The 25,665-nt window shown below is 43.4% G+C and overlaps 1 protein-coding gene across 1 annotated transcript in view; it reads left to right on the forward strand.

Moving 5' to 3' along the window:
* Positions 1-2,349: 2,349 nt before the first annotated feature.
* Positions 2,350-25,665, forward strand: part of SKOR2 (SKI family transcriptional corepressor 2) — a 34,748-nt gene continuing 11,432 nt past the window's right edge. Inside the window, exons 1-5 of the mRNA XM_065890471.1 lie at positions 2,350-4,947; positions 5,973-6,036; positions 6,394-6,468; positions 18,322-18,387; positions 18,768-18,866. Of these exons, the coding sequence (XP_065746543.1) occupies positions 2,350-4,947; positions 5,973-6,036; positions 6,394-6,468; positions 18,322-18,387; positions 18,768-18,866 (2,902 nt within the window). The remainder of the gene's footprint in view (positions 4,948-5,972; positions 6,037-6,393; positions 6,469-18,321; positions 18,388-18,767; positions 18,867-25,665) is intronic.

Here is a 25,665-nt window from a genome sequence, read left to right on the forward strand (position 1 = left end):
ATTCTCCGCGGGCCGGCGTACAAGCGCCATTAGAGCCGACGAGCGCCAGGATCTTCACGCGGAGCCCTCTGAAGTCCCGCCCGCTGGATTCCAGGACCCGCTTGGATGCTTCGCCTCCGAGCGACCTCAGAAGATGGGCCGGCAGCCACGCGCGTAAAGACAGCTAGGGGTTACCAGGTACTGCTGGAACCAGCCGGCCCCCGCTCGGCGCACAGCTCGCGGTTCATTATTTGGGATCCCGAGCGGTGGGGTTTTCCGGTTAGGTTGAGGGGCAGCGGAGGGCTTCGGTAGTGATTGGTTTTGGGAGCCTGGGGAGTTAAGTTGAGGGTCGTTGGCTCGTCAGTCAGATAGGGAACTTCGCCAGCTTTCTTTCTCAGTTCAACTAACTTTTAATTGTCTCTTCTTCCCTCACTCCCTTTTAAAAATCCCCCAACCTAAACCCTCTCATTTGTGTCTCTGCTCTGACAGGAGTCTCTGGGAGAGCTTGGGGTGAAAGCGGAGCACACCCAGTAGGAGACACTTCTGCCCCGTCTACAGCTGCTCAGGCTGCGGGTCTCTAGCCAGCTCCCCGCTAGGCCAGGCCCGCTGCGCGCATTGCCATTATCCCAGGGTCTTATTAAGATAATAAGAATCTTGTTAGGGAGGAGAAGGAGGATTGAAGGACCATTTGGCAAAGTTAGGGCTGGTTATATCAGGCCCAGGTATCACTGTGCCATTTAACACCCCATCCCCTGGCAATATTGTCTTTGATCCATCCGAAGTGACAGGCCTGGCTTTCATCTCGTTGGTCGCATCGAGGTTTGTTCACCCTTCCTGGAGGCCACAGAACGTAATGAGAGCTGAGGATCCAGGGGTCAGAAGGGCGAAGGTTGTCGGGATAGAGGTCACAGGGGCCCAGAGAGGACCAGGATATGACAATTTGGGTAAAGGGGTACACTAGTGTATTCACTGAAGTCTCTGTAATAACAAACTCCAGTGTCCTTGATGGAAAGTGGTGATGAGACGGCCACCGTTGATTTTCCAGGGCAAACGATAGTCTTAGCAGCTGCCCTGGACAAGTAGCTGTGCAAAGGTCACTGTCAGTTTCCCAGGGAATGAGCCGCTTTGCTTGTTTTGACTTAGCAGTGTTGTCACAAAGGTTTCTTTCGCTTGTTTTTTCTGTATTTTCAATTTACTGGCTGTTTTCCCCCATTAAGTATCCCGGTTGACCAGCGATGACAGGAATTTTACCGCAGGCCCAACCCTGGGCTTCCGCTTTCAGCGCTCCCACAGACTACCTAGTCCAAGGGTTATTTCTACTGTGGGGCACTTCCCCCCACCCCCAATAAGGTAAAGAGATATCTACATAGATCAGAAAAAGAAATGTCACAGAAAGTGGTTCACCTTTCAACTAAATTTGCCTTTTAAAGCCCATCAGTAATGATCCCCAAGAATTGTTCAGTTTCTTTGCACTGTTTCTGGGCTTAACTCTCTTGCCTGTACTTATTTGCTCATTGTCATGGAAATAACAGGCAAACAGTTTTTGAATATTTTCAAGTCTACAACTTCATCTTTTAAAGCCACCTATTGGAACCGGAACTACTCAATTTTAGCAAGCAGTTTTTTGAACCCTTGAAAGTGAAACGCCAGTTTTGGTGCAATCTTGCATATCGGTTTGTACATTTTCCCCAAAAATTTCTAATTAAAGTATCAAAATATCTAATGGCAAAGGTAAGGGAGAAGGGATTTCGTTTTGCTTTAATGAGCTGTGTCTCAACCAGTAGTGAATTTCCCCCAAGGAAACCACAGATGCCACAAAAATTACTCTTTAAAAGGTTTGGGGTTTTTTTTTTTTTTTTAATCAAAACCAATCTATTTTCAAGCAAATGCGACTGGTCTCTCTTTTAAAATTTGGGCTTCAATGGCTAAGCCTCAGTTTTCCATAACTTTTATAACCTGTACTAGTTACCACTGTCATCATTACTTCCTAATTTATAGCAGGAGTGCCATTTTATTCTAACAGCTTCTATAAATCGGGGATAAGGTCTTGAGTTTCTTAGGAACTGACTTTTTAAAAATTTACTTTGGATATTTAGAACCGAAGAAAAGTAATTCCAAATTCCTGCATTTCCAAAGGATGACCTTGAGGAAATTTAAGAGATGACTTCCTTGTGTCTGAAACTTGCTTCCTTTGCCCAGTGATAATTATATCTTAACCAAAGCAAGGAAGTGATTATAATTCTTCAGTTAGCGACTCAACCCACCCCTCTCTTTGTAAACTGAAAAAGCTCTAGCCAACGCTTTCTCCTTTCCCTTCCAGTCTCCAAGGCCGACCCGGAGAGCTCGGCCCGGGCTTCCGCGGCGGAGGAGATGGCTTCCAGCCCGCTGCCGGGGCCCAACGACATCCTGCTGGCATCGCCGTCGAGCGCCTTCCAGCCCGACGCGCTGAGCCAGCCGCGGCCGGGCCACGCCAACCTGAAACCCAACCAGGTGGGCCAGGTGATCCTCTACGGCATTCCCATCGTGTCGTTGGTGATCGACGGGCAGGAGCGCCTATGCCTGGCGCAGATCTCCAACACCCTCCTCAAGAACTTCAGCTACAACGAGATTCACAACCGCCGCGTGGCGCTGGGCATCACGTGCGTGCAGTGCACGCCGGTGCAGCTGGAGATTCTGCGACGCGCCGGGGCCATGCCCATCTCGTCGCGCCGCTGCGGCATGATCACTAAGCGTGAGGCTGAGCGTTTGTGCAAGTCGTTCCTAGGCGAAAACAGGCCCCCCAAGCTGCCTGACAACTTCGCCTTCGACGTTTCGCACGAATGCGCCTGGGGCTGCCGTGGCAGCTTCATCCCCGCACGCTACAACAGCTCCCGCGCCAAGTGCATCAAATGCAGCTACTGCAACATGTACTTCTCGCCCAACAAGTTCATCTTCCACTCCCACCGTACGCCCGACGCCAAGTACACGCAGCCGGACGCAGCCAACTTCAATTCGTGGCGCCGTCACCTCAAGCTCACTGACAAGAGCCCCCAGGACGAGCTAGTCTTCGCCTGGGAGGACGTCAAGGCCATGTTCAACGGCGGGAGCCGAAAGCGCGCGCTGCCCCAGCCGGGCGCGCATCCCGCCTGCCACCCGCTCAGCTCGGTCAAGGCGGCCGCTGTGGCAGCAGCTGCGGCGGTGGCGGGAGGTGGGGGACTGCTGGGCCCGCACCTGCTGGGGGCGCCCCCGCCGCCGCCCCCGCCACCTCTGGCCGAGTTGGCGGGCGCGCCGCACGCGCATCACAAGAGGCCGCGCTTCGAAGACGACGACGACTCGCTGCAGGAGGCGGCTGTCGTGGCCGCCGCCAGTCTTTCGGCCGCCGCCGCCAGCCTGTCGGTGGCCGCGGCGTCCGGCGGCGCCGGAGCGGGCGGGGGGGGCGCGGGGGGCGGCTGCGTGACGGGCGTTGGCGCCGGCGCGGGCGCGGCGGCTGGCGCCAAAGGGCCACGCAGCTATCCGGTCATCCCGGTGCCCAGCAAGGGCTCGTTCGGGGGCGTGCTGCAGAAGTTCCCAGGCTGCGGGGGACTCTTCCCGCATCCTTACACCTTCCCGGCTGCAGCAGCCGCCTTCGGCTTGTGCCACAAGAAGGAGGATGCGGGCGCCGCGGCCGAGGCTCTGGGGGGTGCGGGCGGCGCGAGCGCGGCGCCCAAGGCCGGCCTGTCGGGCCTCTTCTGGCCTGCGGGCCGCAAGGACGCCTTTTACCCGCCCTTCTGCATGTTCTGGCCTCCGCGGACCCCGGGCGGACTTCCCGTGCCCACATACCTGCAGCCCCCGCCGCAGCCGCCCTCGGCGCTCGGCTGCGCGCTAGGAGAAAGCCCGGCCCTGTTGCGTCAGGCCTTCCTGGACCTGGCCGAGCCCGGCGGCGCGGGCGGGAGCGCCGAAGCGGCCCCCCCGCCGGGTCAGCCCCCTCCGGTCGTCGCCAACGGTCCGGGCTCCGGCCCGCCGCCTCCTGCGGGCGGCGCGGGCGCTCGCGATGCCCTCTTCGAGTCGCCCCCGGGCGGCAGCGGCGGGGACTGCAGTGCGGGCTCCACGCCTCCGGCCGACCCCGGCTCCGTGTCCGGGACTGGGGCCGCGGCGGCCGGAGCGGTCCCCGTGGGTGCCCGAGTGCCCGCGCCCCACCACCCGCACCTCCTGGAGGGGCGCAAAGCCGGCGGAGGCAGCTATCACCATTCCAGCGCCTTCCGGCCGGTGGGCGGCAAGGACGACGCAGAGAGCCTGGCCAAACTGCACGGGGCGTCCGCGGGCGCGCCACACTCGGCCCAAGCGCATCACCACCACCAACAACAACAACCGCACCAACACCACCACCACCATCAACCCCCGCAGCCGCCGTCGCCGCTGCTGCTGCTGCCCCCGCAGCCCGACGAGCCGGGTTCCGAGCGCCACCACCCGGCCCCGCCGCCGCCCCCACCCCCGCCACCGCCGCCTCCGCTGGCCCCGCAGCCGCACCACCGAGGCCTTCTGTCCCCCAGTGGCACCAGCTGCAGCTACCCCAGCGAGGACAGCTCCGAGGACGAGGAGGAGGAGGAAGAAGAGCAGGAGGTGGACGTGGAGGGCCACAAGCCTCCCGAGGGCGAGGAAGAGAAGGAGGAAAGTCGAGACCCCGAGGACGACGAGGAGGAAGACGAGGAGACAGAGGTCCTGCTAGGGGACCCTTTAGTCGGGGGCGGCCGATTCCTCCAGGGCAGAGCGCTGTCGGAGAAGGGGAGCAGCCGGGACCGCCCGCCGGCTGCCGCGGGCGCTTTCCCACTGGCCCTGAACTCCTCCAGGCTGCTGCAGGAGGACAGGAAACTGGGTGATCCCGGCGGCTTGGACCTGCCCCCGCCCCCGCCCCCGCCGCTGGCCTCCCAGAAATCAAGCGGCGGCCTTAGCAGCAGCCCGGGCAGCCCGGTCCACCATCCATCACTGGAGGAGCAGCCCTCCTACAAAGATGTAAATATCCCCTTTAGGCTCCTTCAAGCTAATTATTATTATTTAAATGCACCTTTAGGCTGAATCGGTTACATATGCGCGGGAAAGATGAATCACCAGATTTCCCCACAGAAATAAAATATTCAGTGTGTTTGGGAGGGCTTCTTTCCTACCAACTGTCCTCCATAAAAATGTAGTTTCTGGTCTCTCTCTTACAAAGCCTCTCAAAGGCCTTGGGGCCTCTATTCCCCCCTATATTTAAGTTGGCTGCTTATAGAAGTTGGGAAAGACCCCTAAATTGACCAAGTCCTTCCTCTAATCTACCAATCTCTTTTGCCCAACTCCCTGCCCCCAGTTGAGCACAATTGTTCCCCCAGAAGCAGTGGGACCACAAAACTGGTGCAGTCTGAATGATCCTATCATTCTTCTTCTCTGTAATTCAGTGCCTCCCCGAACCATGACCCAGAAAAGATCAAAAATACATTGACTTCAAAAGTTAGATTCAGTTTTATTTGAACTGCTTTAATCAAGGCTTGAACCCCAGAGCTCTAGCCAGAATGGACACTTCTGTAAGACTTTGTGTCCAGTAAAACAAAAGGCAGACTCTTTAGCAAGACTGGCTTCTCCCAAACCAATCTCCACCCACGTGAAAGTGCTACCTGGGGCCCCTAAAGACCAAAGTTAAATTTAAGTGGCTCAGCATTGTGTTCACTCAAGTGTGCATAGAAAACACTCTCAAGGACTTCAGAGTGAAGTGACTCTGTCCTAATGTAGTGTAGATGTGACAAATAATGTGGCATGTTGATTTACAGTGTGTATAATAGGTGCATATTTAACATACTACTTTGTAAAGGATAATGCAGGTACGTGCAGTCGTACATTTGTATTTAAGCAAACAACTATTCAGAGAAGATAACCATCAAAAAATGAAGTCTCCTGAGACTCCATGGAGTCACTTTTATTGATGCTTCTTCCTGCTGACTGTTGATATTAGCATATGGTTTCATCCAGGCATTGATTTGTGTCTCTAATTCTTCTCCATACAGAATCAGAAAACTAAGGAAAATAACCAAGTTATTTTATCTACAAAGGATGACAACAACTTTTCAGGTAAAAGAAAATAACCCCCCAGTTTTCTTTCCTGCATTTAACCATTTCTGTGAGACTCACACCCAGCATCCCCTGCCCCTACCACCATTCTGTGGGTTTTCATCCATTGAATTTTGAATTTTTTCATACTACAGTTTATATTTTAATGGGCAGCATTTCTGTAGTTTCCAAGCAATGGCAATTTTCCAGATAACAGCACTGTTGCCCCCAATCTCAACATACGTCTTTGCATTTAAATGACATCAGTACTCTAAACATACACAGATATATAAATACATGTTAAAATTCTTGGGTGTCTTTGTTTCCCACTTGTCAGTACAGATTCACTTGCAGATTTTGTGTTTTGTTTGATTCTAGATAAGAACAAGGAGCATAGCTTTTTCATCACAGACTCTGATGCTTCCGGAGGAGATTTTTGGAGAGAAAGATCAGGTAGGCTGGGACAAATAGAAGGAATGAAGAGTCAGATGACAGAGAGAAGGGCTGAAATTCATAATCAGAAGACTGAATATTTAGTACAAGGGTAAAGATAAAAAACAATTCCTAGTAGATATAACTAAGAAAAAACACAAATGGGAAAGCAGTGACATTAATAGCAATAAGATTATTAATTGCTGGGCATATTTCAGAAGAGAATTCAGAAATATATCAGGTTACACAGTGAAACGGGCTGGAAAAGCATAAAATGACAATAATTGAAATGTTCTCTTAGAAACCTTCCATTAAAAAGGATCACAGCTTATTGCTTTTAATATCTGTCAAAAAGACATTAAAGGTGTTTTATGACATCTATGCCAACATTTATATTATCTCCATGATAATGATCTCTACACAAAATGTATAATACATTTACAAAAATTACATTATACAAATTAAATGAAACCACCTTTTACTGATTGCTAAATGTCTCCAAGGGGTTTGGGAAAGACGTGATTAGAAGTTTTGATACTAAGTTGTCTATTGCAGTGTCTTAAGGAGAGGGTTTTGTTTCTTGGGAAAAAGGAATCTAATTTTCCATTTATGTAATGCAAACTGCCTTGGCTTTGACTATTCACGGTTAATTGACTGTCAAACGAGGTTGTTATCCTGCGGCAATGTCTGCAAATTTGCCTGTCAAATGAGACAGAGAGAGCAAGCTAGGAAGTGAGGGAGAGGGAGAAAGAGTGGTGTGGGGAGCAGAAATAAAGAAAATAGGATCTTAAAGGAATCTTATATAACAGCAAAGTACAATGAAAAAGGTCTCCAAACCTTTGTTTTTATTTTTCCTTAAAGGAAACTTTTCAGTACTTTAAATGGCAAAAGGCAAACACCTATTTTAATGAAAAAATAGCTTTATATATCATGGGAAGAAAGCTTTATATATTGTGAGTTATTTCCAAATTATTTCATGAGTATTTTCTATAAATACTGATCAACAGCCAGTTTGGGCTGACTATGCTAAGGAGTCACTAAGAATAATTTGGTGGTGTATCCTTGGCCGTATCAAGTCTCCATAAAATTGTGCGTTCTGGCTTTACCTGTTTGTTAGGACATTTTAAGTGTTTTTATTATTATCACTTTCAATTAAAGCATAACCCTTTGAAAATTCAAAAAAATCACCTTTCACAGATTTGCTCTGTGTCTAATATGATAAAGTTGCTAAATGTGGATTTTTCTGTTACAATCTAAAGTGTACAAAATAAAGTCACAAAGGCAATGATATTTGCCCAGGAACTACCTCTTCCCTAGTGCGATATTTCACGAAATTGAGGCTTGAAATAGAAAGGACTGGTACCAACACATTTCTAATGGGTTTGCACACACACACACACACACACACACACACACATACATACACACATACACACAAAAGGTTTATAATTCTATTTGATTGATTCTGTAATATCTAACCATTTCCCAGACATTTCTGGATAGTCGATTGCTTTTCTTTGTTTGATATGTGTAGAGATTAACAGACATTGGAAACAACACATTTATGAATATAAAGAAAACACTTTTGGAAACATTTCTCAGCCCCATATCAAATGATACTTAGCAGCTCTGTAGAGCTAAAAACAGATTTAAAAGTAGCCCAATTTCTCCCATGCCTAGAAACCACAGATGGGAGTCTATATGTACTCTAGTGAATGCAAATTAATCGGGCTGTTTCAACAGCCGAAGTGGATGGAGACCTTTGCTGGGGGTGTGTTGTACAAACGGTGAGCACTTAGAGAATTCCCATTCCTCTCTAACCAAAATAGACACAGATCGGAAAGAGAGTTTAAAACCAGTGTCACATCCTAGTGGCATTGTCAATAACTTAATTTGGGAGGAATTTTTATTTGTTTTTATTTTATGTACAACCCTATTCTGTGAGCAGCGCCATGAAGCTCGAAGTCCAATAAAATAAGAAAACTTGCATGTAGCAATGACTTGTATTTTTAAAATAAGGTAAGCCATTCAGAGCAGGACAGGGACCACACTTTTCATTTACTCATCTCAAGACAGGTTTTAATTTACTGTTGCTTGTTAAAATTAGTACTTTGTAATTTATATGCATTAATTTTAAGGTGTTTTTGACTGTCTGAGTTTGGAAGTTTTATTTTTTAGTTGGCTGTTGGTGCTATTAAAGTTCAAATTATACTATACATGTATTTAATATAAAATAACACATTTAGAGAATAATTCACACCAGACTTCATTTCGCTAAAGCATAACTCATTAGAAGTCTCCTTGGGCTAAACTCTTACTCTATTTGGGTGCAAATTTTAAAGAAAATAAAAATAAAGTTTTATAAATATTCTATAAAAGATGTAAAATGTATGTAGTTTTTTAAGGGGTATCAATGATTTGTACAAAACTAGGGGACAATTTGATGTTTAAATTGTTAAATTTAAAATAGTTTCCATAGATTTAATGAGAAAATCCAAACTTCACAATCTGAAATCATCTTTTTAGGAACTTTAATTTCCTACCTTGCACTTAACAGTTAGTATTCATAATTATCATAAAAAATTTAAGTTAACATTTTGACAAATGTGTATACCCATTAGAAATCTAAATGTATTAGAACATACTGATTTCTTTACTGAATTATATTCTCTTCATTACGTGTACATGAACAGTCTCTATAGATTTGTTAAAAACTGAATTTCTCTTCTTCATCTTCCTCCGATTTGAATGGCTGGACTGTTTTCATTTGAAAACAAGTTCCTCCTGGCCTTGGAAGGGATTTGGTTCCCCCATACTTAGGAAGTTCAATAAACCCTAAAAAAGTCATTAGAACCCCAAGCATGATAGCCAGAGTGGGTCAATAACTACAGAATCCACTGTCGTCTGATGTTCAGATGGAAATACAAATGTCAAAAGGATGTAAATAAAAGTATAATCAGGATCGGTGTTCACATAAAAATTCCACAGTGTCTGGAGCTCAGGGCAGTACAGTCGATAGTTATGTTGGTAATAACACCTAGTCATGCTATTGATGTATTACTAGTCCCTCCCTCACAATAATTAATTTGATACAGATTCCCAGAGAAACTTGCTCCACATTGATATTCTGTATTACAGTTTCATTCTCACATTATTCAGAGAAGTATGTAGGTAGTAGGTTATATCATATTATTATTATCCTGTATTGAATGTGAGACAGGTGGGACGTGGAAAGGATGAAAATATATTATTGACATGAACAAATGTTTGGGTGAAGAGTATATTTTGTTAAATTTATCTTGGAATCTTGGGTCACAAGAATTTCACCCTCATGGTTCCTTTGCTGAGCCTGCAGAGAAGATATTTTAAACACCAGAAAGTGTTAAGGAGTTTGGGTTGTTGTAGGACTCGCTGTACCTTCAACTGTCCTTGCTTGTAGGAAGGATCAGCTCATGGTCTTCACACTGGAATGCACATTTGAGAAAATCCCAAAATGGTCACCCAATTGGCCTATGTTTTGGTATTAATGTATTTACTTGTGATCAGACACCAAGAACCCGTTCATTTAGCAAAGTGTCAAAAATCCAGATGAGCCAAAGAGATTATGAAGCCTGTGATGAACTGCTTTGTAGTGGTAGCAGTAGAATGCTTTATCTGGAACACCTTGTGGGTGAATGGAGCTACTTCTCCCCATGTAACAACTGTTAACTTCCACATGTACATGATAGCATTCATTTGTTTATTTACTCAATTACTCCCCAAATATTTCAGAATACCTACTGTATGCTAGGTATTTTGCTAGGCTCTGGAGATTCAGAGATAGAATCAACGCCAGTCCCTGCTCTCAAGTTGCTTCCAATCAAAAGGAGGGGACAGATAAGGTGTAAGGCAGTGTAATAGTGTAATAGCAGTCTACACAACATAACATCCAAAAAGGTTTATATAACCATATGTCCCTTTAGCCAACGTTTAATTCAATCATCATTATTGGAAAATATCAATGTTTTATTTCTGTGCATATACAGTATAACATAGAAGAATGAAATGTCTTTTCAAACTACCTAATAAGTCAGTATGCAATTTTTGATTTTTACATGAATTTTTCACTCCCACAACAATCATAAATGTAGTTTATCAGGAAATTTCTGACCTTTCTCTAAACAAGTAAAGATACAGACTTATCTTTAAATGACAAGTACTTGCTTTAATTTATCCCTAATACAAATTCAGTTTAGCAACAATATTTAGTTCCAGTTCATTTTTTTAGTTCATCATTTTAATTAAGTTTGGCCTTTGTTCAACCTTTCAGCCCTATTGGTAACTGTTACTTTTCAGCGATTTCAAAAAGATTACATTTTTTAATGATTTTTTCAAAAACCTCCCTGTTAATGGTCATTAACCTTACTCATAGCAGATATTATACTTCTTTATAATTAGAGGGACCAAACATAAAGTTTTAAGCAGCCAAAATGCCCCAGAAGCCAGAACTTTTATCTGTAGGTCTCTTTAAAATAAGACCCATTGCTTTACAGCCAAGTAATATAGATTAGGGGGATGGCAGCTTGGTCAAAATATTACCTACTCAAAAATATAAATGACAGCATTTTGCTTGCAATCCCAGAGTAAGGCTTTGCATATCCGTTTTGAATAACTTTAGTGAAGTTAAGTGATTTGAAATTGAATGCAGTGGGGTAAGCTGGTGAGACAGCTGAAAGCTATTGCAGGTCAAGGAAATCGCGTAAAGTGGAGTCATCCTCAATTCCAATCCCTTTCATTGTAGAAACGCCAGAACCATTGGACTCTGAGAGTGGCTGCATCTTGTCATATGTATAGAAGTTTTAAAATCAATTTGATTTTCACTGGTATAATTCTCCAGTGTACTTAATATGCTATGGATGGATTTCTGAGAATAGTAAGAAGCAGTTACACTTCTCATGAATATATAGCAGATGAGGCGCTCTGATTTATTATTCCATTCTATTTTAGAACACGCTTATGATTTTTTTTAAAAAAAGTAAAAGAAAAAGAAGAAAAATTCTAAAAAGCACAGACTAGTAGATCTGAGTTTTAATTCTCTCACTTACTAGATGACTTTGGGCAAGCCCTTTAAGTACTTTGGCCTCAGTTTATCCACCTCTAAGTTACTACTGACATTTTTATGAACAACGAATTTTGAGGTATTTAAATATATGTATTCAAAATTAGCTAATCCCCATATTTCAAATATAAATTTCTTTTTTTTGTTTTTTTTTTTTTTTTTCTGTATGCGGGCCTCTCACTGTTGTGGCCTCTCCCGTTGCGGGGCACAGGCTCTGGACGTGCAGGCTCAGTGGCCACGGCTCACGGGCCCAGCCTCTCCGCGGCATGTGGGATCTTCCCGGACCGGGGCACGAACCCATGTCCCCTGCATCGGCAGGCGGACTCTCAACCACTGCGCCACCAGGGAAGCCCTAAATTTCTTTTTATTTATGGAAACATTTTCCTTCTTGTGGTTTTTTTTTTTTTTTTTTTTTTTTGCGGTACGCGGGCCTCTCACTGTTGTGGCCTCTTCCGTTGCGGAGCACAGGCTCCAGATGCGCAGGCTCAGCGGCCATGGCTCATGGGCCCAGATGCTCTGCGGCATGTGGGATCTTCCCGGACCGAGGCACGAACCCGTGTCCCCTGCATCGGCAGGCGGACTCTCAACCACTGCGCCACCAGGGAAGCCCTTTCTTGTGGTTTTTAATAATTTATATGAAAATCAAGGAGATAGAGAAGGACAATAAAAAACTCTTCAGAAAAAAATAAAAAATAGCATTAATTGACGACACAAGTTCTAAAACTTAAGAGAATTCTAAATGAACTCACAATTCACTAATCAACGAAATCTGATATACTGATTCAGAAGCAATGTGTACGTAACTCACGATAAATTTTTATCATGAACTGTAAATTTTGTTGTAATTCTTAGTTAACTATAAACTCACGAATATTAATCTTGCTCTTGTTCCCTTTTTGGCTAATGGAGTTAATAGTTAGTTCATTTTGCAGCATACCCTCTCCAGTGATATTGATTTTCTTTTCTGTTCTATGACCTCACTACCGTGCCAGACGTCACAGGGGATGAGTTTAATGTAGAATTTAACACCAAGAAATTAACAGAAGTCCATGTCCCACTGATAGAGGAGAAAATTACTTAACTCTGCTTTCCGTGTAATTGATTTTTTAATGCCTTAATGCAAAATGTTCTTAGAAACCTCTCTAAACCATACGTTGTGCTAAATTTTGGTTCTTGTTCATTGTACTAGTTATACAAACTGTAGATTAACTTTGACCCCATCCAAATTGTACCTCTAAGGTAGATTGTTAGGGAAAGAGAAAATTAAACTTCCAGAAATTTTAAATTAAGTCAGATTATAAAGCTAAGATTAATTATTAAAATTCAGTGTTTGTTTGGGAGTTAAACATATATAAGAGGAGTCTCTCTTGATCAACAGAGGCCAGGCCTGTGCTGAGGCTGTTAGGAGGCAGAGGGCAGGCCCAGCCTGCCCTGAGGGCGTGACAGTGCCCTGGGAACTGCGGGCAGACACCGTTGGTAGCTTCGCACGCAGATCTTGCCTTCCCTTCCGGGGTCTGCTCCCCTGCACTAGAACATATGCGATAGCACGAGTCCCCACGAACTATGGAAACATCTGGTTGTTTGACTGAAATTTTTTATTCCTCACCTAAATATTAGAATCCATGTAAATTTCATGTATAGACACAGCCCCAAACTAAAATAGTTTCATTGACTAAATTTGCCCTTCAGCGTGCATTTTCTGAAATGCACTTTTTCCAAATGTTTTTCATCAGTTGTTGTCAACAACAATCCTGGGGGAACAGAGAGGACCTTTCAATGACAAGCAACTTGCTAGCCCCTAGGGCTGCAGGCTGGGGTAGTGCCCCTGAGTGCTGGCTGCAGGCTCAAAGGAGACTTTAAAAGGGAGACAGCCAAGATAAGGGGTAGGAAAAGGAGTGGGATTGAAAGGAGAAGGAAGGAGGATGTATTGCCATAGAAGGGATGGGGGAATGCTAAAATTTTTACTCTTCGTCCAATGTCAGGCATTTTATATTGTACTCTATATACTTTGATGCCCTATACACATACAAGGTACAATACTTAAATATCTTATTTATTGAATTCAAGTTTAGCCTGAGAACAGTAATATCTTTTAATCAACTTCTCCTCCCATCTCATGACCACCAACAGAACAGGTCATCTGACCTACTCATTTGGCTCTTAAAATTAAGTGAGCTTTTTAAAATTGTAAGGTATTTTTGCTGCTGGAGGCCATGGCAGACACATACGAGAATTAGTATCTTCATGTCTCAGTTAACATTCAGTGCTACAGTTTTATTTGTCCCTGAAAGAAATTTTCAAAATGTCAGGTAGGAACAAAAAAGGAAACAATCACAAACTTCCCCAGTAAACTGAAAATATAGAGTAATTCTTAGACCATACAATGGATCAAAATGTGCTTGTTCGTTCGTAGGAATGAGTTAGTGCTTTAAAAACCTTATGACAAAAAAAAAAAAAACAGGGCTTCCCTGGTGGCGCAGTGGTTGAGAGTCTGCCTGCCGATGCAGGGGACACAGGTTCGTGCCCCGGTCTGGGAAGGTCCCACATGCCGCGGAGTGGCTGGGCCCGTGAGCCATGGCCGCTGAGCCTGCACATCCAGAGTCTGTGCTCCACAACGGGAGAGGCCAAAACAGTGAGAAGCCCGCGTACCGCAAAAAAAAAAAAAAAAAAAAAACAAAAAAAACAAAAAAAACAAAAAAACAAAACAAAACAAAAAAACCTTATGACAACTGAGGATTTACGATAGCATTAGTTTGTATTTCTTTCACAAACCAAATTGGATTAAATGAAGTACAACAAGTGTGTGTGGAATACATTTGTACCCCTCCCTAGGGTTGAGGTGATGGGGGTTACCTGTAGGGCAGGATCTCTCTGCCTTCAGAAAGCAGATTTTCTAGCTGAGGAAGATCAGACTAGCATAGGTGAAGCATTAGAATATTGGGTACAAGATGGCAGAGTAAAGATGACAAGGACTTAGAACTTCAGCCCAGGAAGGAACAGATCAGTGGCATCTGAAGAAGTTGGGAAAGGTTTTATGAAAGAGTAAATGACACCTGGGTGGCTTTCTGATTTGGGGTGGATGGGGAGAGGTGGGGGACACCGCAGGGAAGAGAAACAACATAAAGCAGAGCCAGCAGATGTGAGAAATAAGAATCTGTCTTGGGTAAAAGGTTTGTGCTTAGTGACAGAGAAATACAGCTTGGCTGAGCCGGATGGGACAAGGTTACAGGAGAACCTGGAGTCTCCCGGGGAGGAGTTGAGTGGATTCTGCAATGTCGACCATGGGGAAACAATGCAGGTGCTCGAGCAGAGGTGTGCCATAATGTTTAAGAGAAAGCCATTACCATTGTGCCTTGAAACGTAGTGCTGGTGAATCTATTGGCTGTTTTGGTCTTTCTTTTTATTCCCCCCTTTTGATACTCCAGTCTCCCCTTCATCTGCTATTTACTGCTCATGTCTGCTTTGGCATGGTGTATTCTCACATCCATCCCTCTTGTACTTCCAATTTCTGATGGCTGTGTAAGGGCCGATCCAAGGGTGAGGTGGAGCTTTCCCCTGGAATGTGGGACTACCTGGCCCTGGAGGACCCTGGAGAGACCAGGGAAGCAAGGACCATGTGGCTCCAAGCTCCCTGGCCCCTGCTGCACTCAGCAGAGGTATAGTTTCTCTGATGTGGCATCACCCTGCCTCTGCCCCCCTGGGGCGAGCAGGATTCATGGGCAACGATGCAGGTCACAGTTAACTGGCCCTGTGAGCATGTGCTTGTGGAGAACTGATGTGGACTCATCCCTGAGCAGGAGGTCTTCATCATATCAGTCCACTGGATGCCTTTTATGCCCTAATTATCCATCACTCTCCAACTTTAAGCCACTCAACTATTTTCTTTTACAGTTAAGATCTCTATGGCCCCCCTCCACCCTGGCCTTTTTGTCACTTTTTTTTAAAGGGGGGATATAATGGGAAGGAAAGTAAGAATTTTAGTTTGGGGATTTCTCCAAATGCATTCATTAATTTTGGAAAAGTAAAATGCATTTAACCTGATGGAATATTTATGAAACTGGAAAGCTCATTGTCAACTAAATCTCATTTATTTAATCTAGTATTAGACTGCCTTTTTTTTTTTTTAAAAAACCAGATGGAAAACATTAGCAGTAATAGTGAACAAACATATCCAGGCTCCCAGAGGTCATTTTTAACCACCATTAACAATCTGGTTTTCACAGATTAGTAATATGCAAAAGGCAATGGTCCAGTGAAAGATACACAAAAGGCAGCTGAAGCTTCTGTGCTCCTTATTTACCTAACATTGAACCATTTTTTAAAACGCTTTGCAAGTGAGAAATTTGAATCTTCTAAGCTCAAAACTGACAGATATTTCTGAGAAGTTGCAGCAAAATACCTGTTTCAAATAGACACATGTAAAATATTAATTAATCCTTCACAAAGCGGATGAAAAGCATATTATTAATGTCATCGGTAGATTCACCTGTGGTTAATATAGTTTTATTTACTAGCTATTTGTTTAATGCTTCATACTAATGTAAACCTCCTATCTGTGAAGTAGAAAAGAAATGCAATTTTACATATATTATTTTAATTTTTTAAGTTAATTATCTAGTTGAAATGTAATATAAGGTAAACAGTCCACAAAATACACTAGTAGGTCAGAAAGAAGCTGGTCTCTAATGTGATAAGGAAATGGCTTCTAGAGTTCCCTATTCAGAAACTAACTATCTCATTTAAATCATGTCTTGAGGGGTTGGGAAAGTTGTAGAATGATAAAATCTCATCCTGCTCTGTAGATAGATGCAGAGATGTGTGCATGTTCATTTCTTTTCTTGTTCAACCTCAATATTATATGTGGGTATGAAACATCTATGCATTTAACATCTGGTTAACTGAGACTAAAGTAAACATAGGTAAAACTGCACATAATATGCATTTATCTTCATTTAAAAATATCATTATTCTTGGTTTATACATTTACAATTTGTTACCAACATTTGTGTTACTCTTCTTTTAGATAATAGTAGTTTGTAGGAATTACGTTGAGGTCTGTATTTAAAATGCTTCACCGGTATTTCCTCATTATTTATTATATGGAGAAGAAAGCCAAGGTATTAATGTTCAAAAGCCTACAGAGAGAGGTCACGTCCAAGATGAAAATGAGAATAAGTTTGTGCAAATATGACGTAGATAGTACAGAAAATGGCTGCCATTAAGGAACTCAGGATGCCCTGGATATTGTTGTCCTGATGATGGGGAGCCAGAGGAAGTGCCTTCCCATAACTGTGCACATGCTTGGGAATATTTGTACATTTGTATTTTCATACACACATATGCACACATGCATACCTGCGCACACATCCACAGTCATCATGTGGACTGCAGAATCGCCATTTATAATATCAGGTTGAGGACTTTTCTGTCCGTCCTTCATATTGTAGGCTGCCACTTTGGGAAGAAATTCTGTTTCCCTCTTTGCAGAAATTTTTCCCTTGATAATGAAATTCCCCAGTATTCCTGGAAGTGCCCGGGACCATTTCACTCCGTTTCTTGCTGAGGAAGGGAAATGAAAAGATACGAGAACAGAATTGAAACGATGCATCTAACTTGTGCTATGATTTAGAATTTGTGACCTCCTAGGGTCCCTTTCAGTGACAGCTGAAGACATTTTATTGAATATGAGTATGTGTCTAGCACTGTGCAAGGCACTGGCCATGCGGAAAAGACAGAGCCCCGCCTCCAGGTAGCCTGCCTAGTAGGTGCAGAAGGCTGGAAGCAAACGGCACCAAGGACATGGAAGAGCTAACCTGGGGGCAGAGGAGGGGGATAGAGGAAACCTTCTCAGAGCACCTTTGTCTGCACTGCCATATCTCTATAGATGAAAACGGAAAGCTTAATTATGTGGGTAATTGCAGAAAACGAGTTGAAGCCCTTTTTAATTCTGATAGCAGAATGATTGCATTTCTTTGCTCTGTTTATGTCTTCTGGATTATATAGACTCAATTTATGACTGTAGATATACACATTTTCTTAGCTTGTCATCATTCTAGTTAGCACAGAAGCAAAATAGTTAAGAACAGCAATCTGACTTCTATCCACAATACAGTTTATACTGTTTGAAGACAAGTAGTTAAGAAATTATCATCAGCAAGCATATGACTATTACAAAGTAACAGAACTTATTTCACGTCTTTCTTTTCGGTTGATTTCTTTTTAAAAAAGCTATCAATTATTAGGAAACCACTCCAGGCTCATAACTTCTCTCCCAGGGACAGCTAAAGCCTCCTCTCACTTCTTTTTCACCACCCCACATTTTGGTGGCCCAAGAAGGCTGGAGGCTTCTGTTTCTGTGGTCTTGGGTGCCTTCCCAATAAAATCAGCCTTCTTCACCTCTAGAAAGAGAGGGAGTCTGATCAGATTTCTCCCAGAAATGTCAGCTGTTCAACCTCCTCTTTTGCCCTTCTAGCAGTTAGCTTGGTTGTAAAGGCTGGGCAGTGGTAGGGGCTGGGAGGGAGGCTGACGTCAGGAGTCTGCTTTCATGGAGCTGTTGTCACAGTCTAGGTGGACTCGGCCCTCATTTTCTGTCACTCCCCTCCATGGTTCAGGGGAATGATACACGAGTAAATGAGGACAACGTTTGGCCCCGAGGACTTCCACCTTGAAGTTATATTTAAAAAACTCTTTTGTAGATATTAATAGAAAGTGAAAATAACAACTTGCAGAAAATAGCCTACGCAAAACTAATATTTTTTTCTCCTTTTTTTTTAAAGGTGAACACACACAAGAGACAAATTCACCTCATTCACTCAGAAAGGATGTAGAAAATATGGGGAAAGGTAAAGAAAAGTTTTAATTCTGTAGAACTTCTCTTAGCTTTAAAAGACTGAAGAGATAATAGGAGGATATTTTTGTTCTACACTATATTTTAAGCTTGACAAGCAACATATGAATAATATATGGACCATGGGGTGGATATAATTGAGATTAATGCATACATATCAATCAATACATGACACTGTAAAATAATCCTTTAAAATAATACATTACATTGATTTATATTCATGGATTTCTGCACAAAATCTATCCTATGTCTATGCGACACTTTTTAAACTGGTAAAATATTTTGTCTTATAATAATAAATTGCTATATATAACAGTCCTCTGGAGAGTTATTTGTAAAGATTAGTAAAATGACTCTTCTTTTTTTCTTTATTAGAAGAACTTCAGAAGGTTTTATTTGAACAAATAGATTTGCGGAGACGACTAGAACAAGAATTCCAGGTGTTAAAAGGAAATACATCTTTCCCAGTATTCAGTAAGAAATCACTTTTATTTCATTGCCTTATGATATTTGATGACATTTCTATTATTAGGCATAAGGATAGGCTTCTAAATATTATGTGATTACACAAAGTACCACAGGGTCTTCCGGTGGTCTCAAAGTGTTTGGAAATTTTAGCCTGTTATTTATGCTTTGAATCAGCTGACAGATAAAATTTCTTATAAGAACCTTTTGGTGTTTATTCTATTGGTATATGTGGATCTGTGCATATGTATTGTGTACATTTTAAACATGTATGCAAATATACCATTAAATATGTAGATATATTTAAATAGAAATATTAATATTTTTTAAAACAAAAGAATTACTCAGGTATTTTTTTCTCTAAGGTAGGAAAAACAAAAGAACAGTTCATTCTTATCCTCAGATAGTGCTAGAGAGCTGCCTGGTGCTTGAGACATGAAGATTTAAAATTTAACAATTCAATGTACACATATTTTATTAATTAAAATTAGTACAATTTTAGTAGTTGGGGATTCTCCATACATATTTAGTAATAAAATTCCATTCCAAATTTGGTGGCAAGAGAAACTGTGGCATAAAAACTATTGTCTCTACTCCCAGAGTCCTAGAATTTCAGAAAGACCTATGATAGGTGTCCAGATTTCTAAAATTCACCTGTCGTGTTCTGAATCACATTTGGACAAATACATCACAGTAGTGTTTTTCGAGCTTTTTGGAGTCTCATTTAGTCATATTTTAAATTATATACATTTAATATTAATTTTTTCAGGGACACTTTTTTAGAATGTCAGTGCCCTTTGTTTTTTAATCCAGGCATCACAAAGCTCATGTTGGTAATTCCTGTGGTAGAGCCATAGGCAAACATCCAGAAAAAGATTTTTCAGTAATTTTGACAAGTTTAATAGTATGAGCACAAAGGTCTGCACTCGCCAGGGCTTCTCAAATGTAATCATCAACACAAACTTAAAGACATGCCCTCTCGGGTAGCAGTTTTGAATAGTACTGGGATCCTGGTAACATGTCAAACTAAGTTCCACCAGCCTGCTTAGCAGGGATAAGAATGAAGAGGACTCATGATGGAGGAGAGTTCTGGCCCCAAGGAGCGATAGGGTCGGTCAAGTTTGTGATCTGTCAGTATCTGCAAGGGAGGTTTGGAGCTCACGATGCTTCAGTATTTTGAATTTGGAGAATGCCTGCTGAGGCTTAGAATAAGATGGAAGGGAGGAGAATGGCCAGTAGCTTTTGATAGTACGTTGGGATCATCATGACATTTGTAGCTTCAAGAAAAAGAGAAACATATTAAGAATATCTTTGAAACCTTGAAAAACAGGTGCTTCCAAGGGATCCAGGATTCTCTCATTTCTAAAACCACATCTTAAAAAAGACTGCACAGTTCCTTGCAGCGATGAGCAGACACTGAGTGATTTGTGTCCCTTCTAAGCTGATGTTTATCTAATTATTGAGTTTGCAGATCCAGTAGAGTGAGTCCAAATCCCACTGGATCCCCAAAGTATCCACCTAACTCCATGTGAAACCCGTGTAGCCATAATTTATCCCATTAATAAAAGCTAATCATCATTTTAAGGAATTAAGTAATTTGTACATTTTCTTACTAATTACTCTACCATACAACATGGACGTGTTTCTGTTTTTTAAAAAGTTTGGATGTTGTAGTACAACTGTCCAGCTTCCATTCAGACCCATCACTCATCCTCCTGGTGTGAATTAAAATGAATCCTCTGTGATTGCCACGTAAGTGAAACACTTCAATTAAACAACAACAGAAAAGTTTTGCCCATTTTTATCTACAGTGTACTCCACTGACCAAGGAAGTGGTGCCCAAGTTTGAATAATGCGTGGTCTAGACACACCACCAAGGGGCAGTTAATTTCACACCGGTGAAAATAGCAAATGCACATTACGTGCTTGTTAACTAAATGTGAGAGGCCATGAGGCTGGCAGACAGATTTAGATTCGCTCAGATGGAAAGGGGAGGACGGAACTTTGTAAAGCCGCCATCAGAAGGAAGCAGAGAGGAATCCCAGCAAGAGCTTTTTACTAGGAGGTGGACTCACAGTCACAACACTTCAAACCCGGTTCACTTAGAGCACTGGGGACCTAAGCTAAGCTATCACCTGTGACAGTTAGGAAGCCAGGCTCAAAATACCCTGAGATACTTTGTGGCTCTGCTACCTCATGGCTGTAGGACCTTGGAAACTGTAAAGTGGGCCGGATAATTCCTGTCCCACAGGAAGATGAGGACCAAATGCGAGGGTCCACGTGAAGGTCTGAGCACATCCCTAGCACAGGATAAGTGCTCGATGACATCAGCAGTGATGGTGATGGTCATGACGAAGCAGGGGGAGGAAGAGGAAACTTAGCATCGAGCTCTCGAAAAGCATGTCTAGAATGGGTCCACACTTCTGAGCTTCTCTTGTTGTGCTTTGGGAGTGAGGGTGACCTATGGCACAGAATAGTGGGGATAAAGATGAGAGGAAGGAGGAGGTGGGGGAGGGGGGAAAGTGGAAGAGGCGGAGGGGAGAAAGCAGACCTCCGTACTCTGTGGGCAGAGGTTGGGAGGAGGAGGAAGCACAAGCAAGTCTCTCCACTCGCTGGACAGAGGCTTCCAGAGCTGCAAGACTGATGGGGAAATGCAGGGAGGAGGAAAGGAGTGGACACCGCAGAGCAAGCAGGCATTTACCATTCAGGTGGAGGCAGCAGAGAGCCTGGCGGCTTGTAGCGGGGTCTCCAGGTTTGGACACTGACTCCCCCACTGAGTAACCTTAGGCAAGTTATCTAACCCCCTTTTCAACCGTAGAACAATACTGCTACCCATCTCGTGGCGTTGCAGAGGATTAAATGTATGAAGTGTTTCGCATGGCGACTAGTGACTCATCCATAGTAATGTGCGTTGCTGCGACTGTTACCATTTTAAGGGTAATATGTACATTCCTGCAGGGGCTTTATTGTAAACCAGCTGATATTAGAAATCAGAACTTCTAGAGCTTTCCTGGGCTGTAGTTATAGAGGCTGAAACAGGCAGTGAAACTTACTTTGATACGAGACAATCCATTTAGTTGACCACCTGGGTAGAACATGAGAAGAGAGCTCAGGAGGGGATCCTGAGGGAAGGTGGGAGAAATGTAATTTAGACTGGGTAGAAGTAAGAGTTTGGAGGAAATGGATGACGAGGAGCTTCACCTTTATCAAGGTCACTGAGGTGACAGTAGGACAGCTGGCCCCACATCCTGCAATGACAGTCATGTTTAATTGGACAGGAGTAAATGGTTGGAGACCCTGCCCCCAAGATGCCACCATTCCAAGCTCTCCCACTAAGGACTGGTCTGATCATTTTTTTTGTTTCTGCTTTTGGTTTTTTTTTTGCGGTACACGGGCCTCTCACTGTTGTGGCCTCTCCCGTTGCGGAGCACAGGCTCCGGATGCGCAGGCCCAGCGGCCATGGCTCATGGGCCCAGCCGCTCCGCGGCATGTGGGATCCTCCTGGACTGGGGCACGAACCCGTGTCCCCTGCATCGGCAGGCGGACTCCCAGCCACTGCGCCACCAGGAAAGCCTTGGTCTGATCATTTTTGCGGCTGCAAATCCAGAAGTCATTTCAGCCATCACATTGTGTCTGCCTTCCCTAGTGAAGCTCTCCTTCCTCCCGGCTCCTCCAACACCCTGCACCTTCCTTTATTACAGTATTCAGGCCTTTGCTGTCATTTTTCATTCATTTTACTCTCTTGCCACTGGCCATCAGTATAACTTCAGAGCCTAGGCCTGACTGGGACCTGCCAAAGGGTTGCTGGATGAGGCCACGAATGGAGAAGGCCCTCACCCTCTCCCTCTCCTGTGTCGCTGCCGCGGGGTGCCCTGCATCCTCACCTCCCTTCCCCACTCCAGCCCTTTCTGCTCGCTGCTATTAGCCCTGCCTTTCTAAAAATCTACCTTTGGCACCACGTCTTCCACTCACTGTAGTGATTCCCTACTGCTGACCGTATCGCGTCTCATCTAACTCCTGACTGGCTTTTACAATCCTCCATAATCGGCCCACCCAGGCTTATTTCCACTTCTCCCCCTACTCACTTCCACTTACCCTGCGGACCGCCCTCACCCCTCACTTTCCACCTCTGCACCCTGCGTTTCTCTAGTCCAAATGCCTCCCTTGTCTAGGTGCTCCTCATTATTTGGGACACAGCTCAAGCTCTGCCACCTCCAGGAAGCCTTCCCGCTCTTGCAGTTTGCACTCTGTGCTGAAGTCCTCCTGTGTTTATTTCTAGTTCCATGGGTGTTTTGTGTTCACTCCTCTCTGATCGTTTCACCCTCTACCCGACAGTGTTGTAAATAATTTCAGAAAAGAGTCTTCTGTTGCTGCCCATTGCAGCAAATTGTGGGAACATGACATACTCTCAATCAATGGTTGATATAAATATTGGAGTCATATTCGAAGAGATTAAAACTGACAATGAAGATGAGATTGGATCACTGATAAAGGAGATTAGCAAGGACTCATGAGTTGAGTCCTTGGATTTGCAGGTATGATGACAAATTCATGGCATTTGAGAGAAGCAAGTGGAAAGGCCAGTGGTTTACAACAGGGAAGACCTACTAATGGCTGGGGTTTTGTGAAAAACTTAACTAGTAGATTTTGATCATGTCATCGTCTTAGATTTTTATAAAAAATTTCTTTTCCAAGTTACTTTTAAGGTTACTTCTTATTAAAAACGAACTACATTTCATCTACCTGAATATGGTTGTCCCATCTTTCACCTGTGGCTGTTACTAGATTCATTCTGTGTTCAGTGGTTTCCGTCCTTCCTTCCTCTCTCTTTGTTGTAGCATCCTCTGGAGAAGCAGGGATGGGGATTCTAAACCATGGTACAGATCAAAAGTCTCTGTCGTCGTTTAAAAGCAGTGATAACAAAATAAAGATTATGTAAGTGAAATAAGCCCCAAAGCCTATTGCTTGATGAGTAGGCTCTACCAGGGGAACTAGATCTACCATATGAGTTCTCTTCTTATTTCTAGTGCCAGGTATGTAGGCTGGATACTTTTTGTTGCTGTTTGAAAAACTCTTTGGCTTTTCAAACTGTCCACGTTTGCAGAGCACAGCCTTCAGTGCTTTTCTCTGCCACCTCCTTTTATGCTATCGTCTTCCAAAATTAGTTGGGTTTCAAGTGATTCTCGTTAGAGTAAACAGCTTAATGGTGTTTTCATCTCCCCTTAAATTATGTCTTCATCAACCTTAGAACATAGCAAAACTTTTAGTTTTTTTTTCTCTCACCAATTAACAATCTTTATCTCTCTAAAGTTATACACATGCTTGCTGTAGAAAAGTTTAAATATACAGAAATATAAAGGAAAGAAAATAAAAATCACCCATAATCCTGTCACCTAGAGGAAACCAATGTTAACATTTTGGAGTTTCAGCCTTTCTAGTGCATATTAAATCATTTTTTAAACAAAATGAAATATTATACACACCAGTTTTTACCCTCCTTTTTTTCACTTAACATGAGCTTCTTTTCAAGACTACCTAACAGTCTATAAATGCACTCTTATATTGGACATTAAAGTTTATCCAAGTTTTAGGCATCGTTGTTACTGAATCTTTGTACAAATCCATGATCATCTCCCTAGGATAAACTCCTAAAAGAATTTCTGTTAGAGTATGAACTTTTCAAAGCTCTTGATACATAATTTTATGTTGCTTTCCAGAAAGGTTGTACTAATTTATACTTCCATCCTTGGAACACCACGTATCATCTTTTCTTTAGATCTTTGCTAACTTAAATGGAAAAAGTGGTTCCTTGTATTATATCCTTTTCTCTCATTGCTAGGGATATTGAACACTTTGCACATGTCTGTCATCCATTTGTATGTTTTGTGAATGCCCACGTATTCTCTCCCCATATTTCTTTTGACATGTTCATTTTCTCCTGGTTTATGTGAGCTCTTTATATACTAAAATATTAATTCTTCGTCATGTTGCAAATATTCTTTTGTTTCTGTCCATTTTTAAATGTTGACTATGGTGTTTTGTGTTTATTGTCATACCAAAGTTTTAACTTTTTATCTAATCAAATCTGTAAGTCTTTCCTGTTTGCTTTTTGTCTTTGATGCCCTTCCTCACTCCAATTTTATAAAAATATTCACCATTTCTCCGGCACTTTAACAGCATCATTTTTTTTTTCACTTTAACTTAAAGAATTGTAATGTGTGCCATCAGAGAGCAGTGAGCATGAATTAAGTAAGGACTAGTTATCATCATTCCACTGCAGATTACCCTTAGCTATTTCCTTCTCCAACATCAGACTCTCCTGGGCTGCCAGGGAGGTGCCACAGCCCGCTTCAGGCAGCCCTTCATCTCCCACCCACCTCATCATCACCCTGATCAGAGGCACTGCGGAGCCCGAGAGGGACAGAAGAAGCTGCTGAGGTTCAGAGGGCAGATCTCTCCTTCACAGAGGGAGACCTGCTTGGGATGTGCTCTGGTATCTGGAAAACCCACTGATCTTCTGAAGGTATTCTGGCCCAGGTACAGGGCCAAGGGCACTGGAAGCAGGGCAGTTTGCGGAGCACTGACTCCTGTTGCCTGGTACCCAGCCTATGGGCTTTGACCCACCTCCAGAGCATCCTGAGATGACAGGTGGGTGCCAGCCCCTCATACAGTACCTGACTTCTAATTTTCATCAGTATAAGTCAAAATTACCAGCTCCCCATTTTCCAACACAGGAAAGACAGAACTGGGTGTGTGGAGCCCAACCAAATCAGTTTACCTTGTCATTAAATCTTAGAGCAGTAGAGCA

Source organism: Phocoena phocoena, chromosome 13 (genome assembly GCF_963924675.1).
Source record: "Phocoena phocoena chromosome 13, mPhoPho1.1, whole genome shotgun sequence".
Taxonomy (NCBI): domain Eukaryota; kingdom Metazoa; phylum Chordata; class Mammalia; order Artiodactyla; family Phocoenidae; genus Phocoena; species Phocoena phocoena.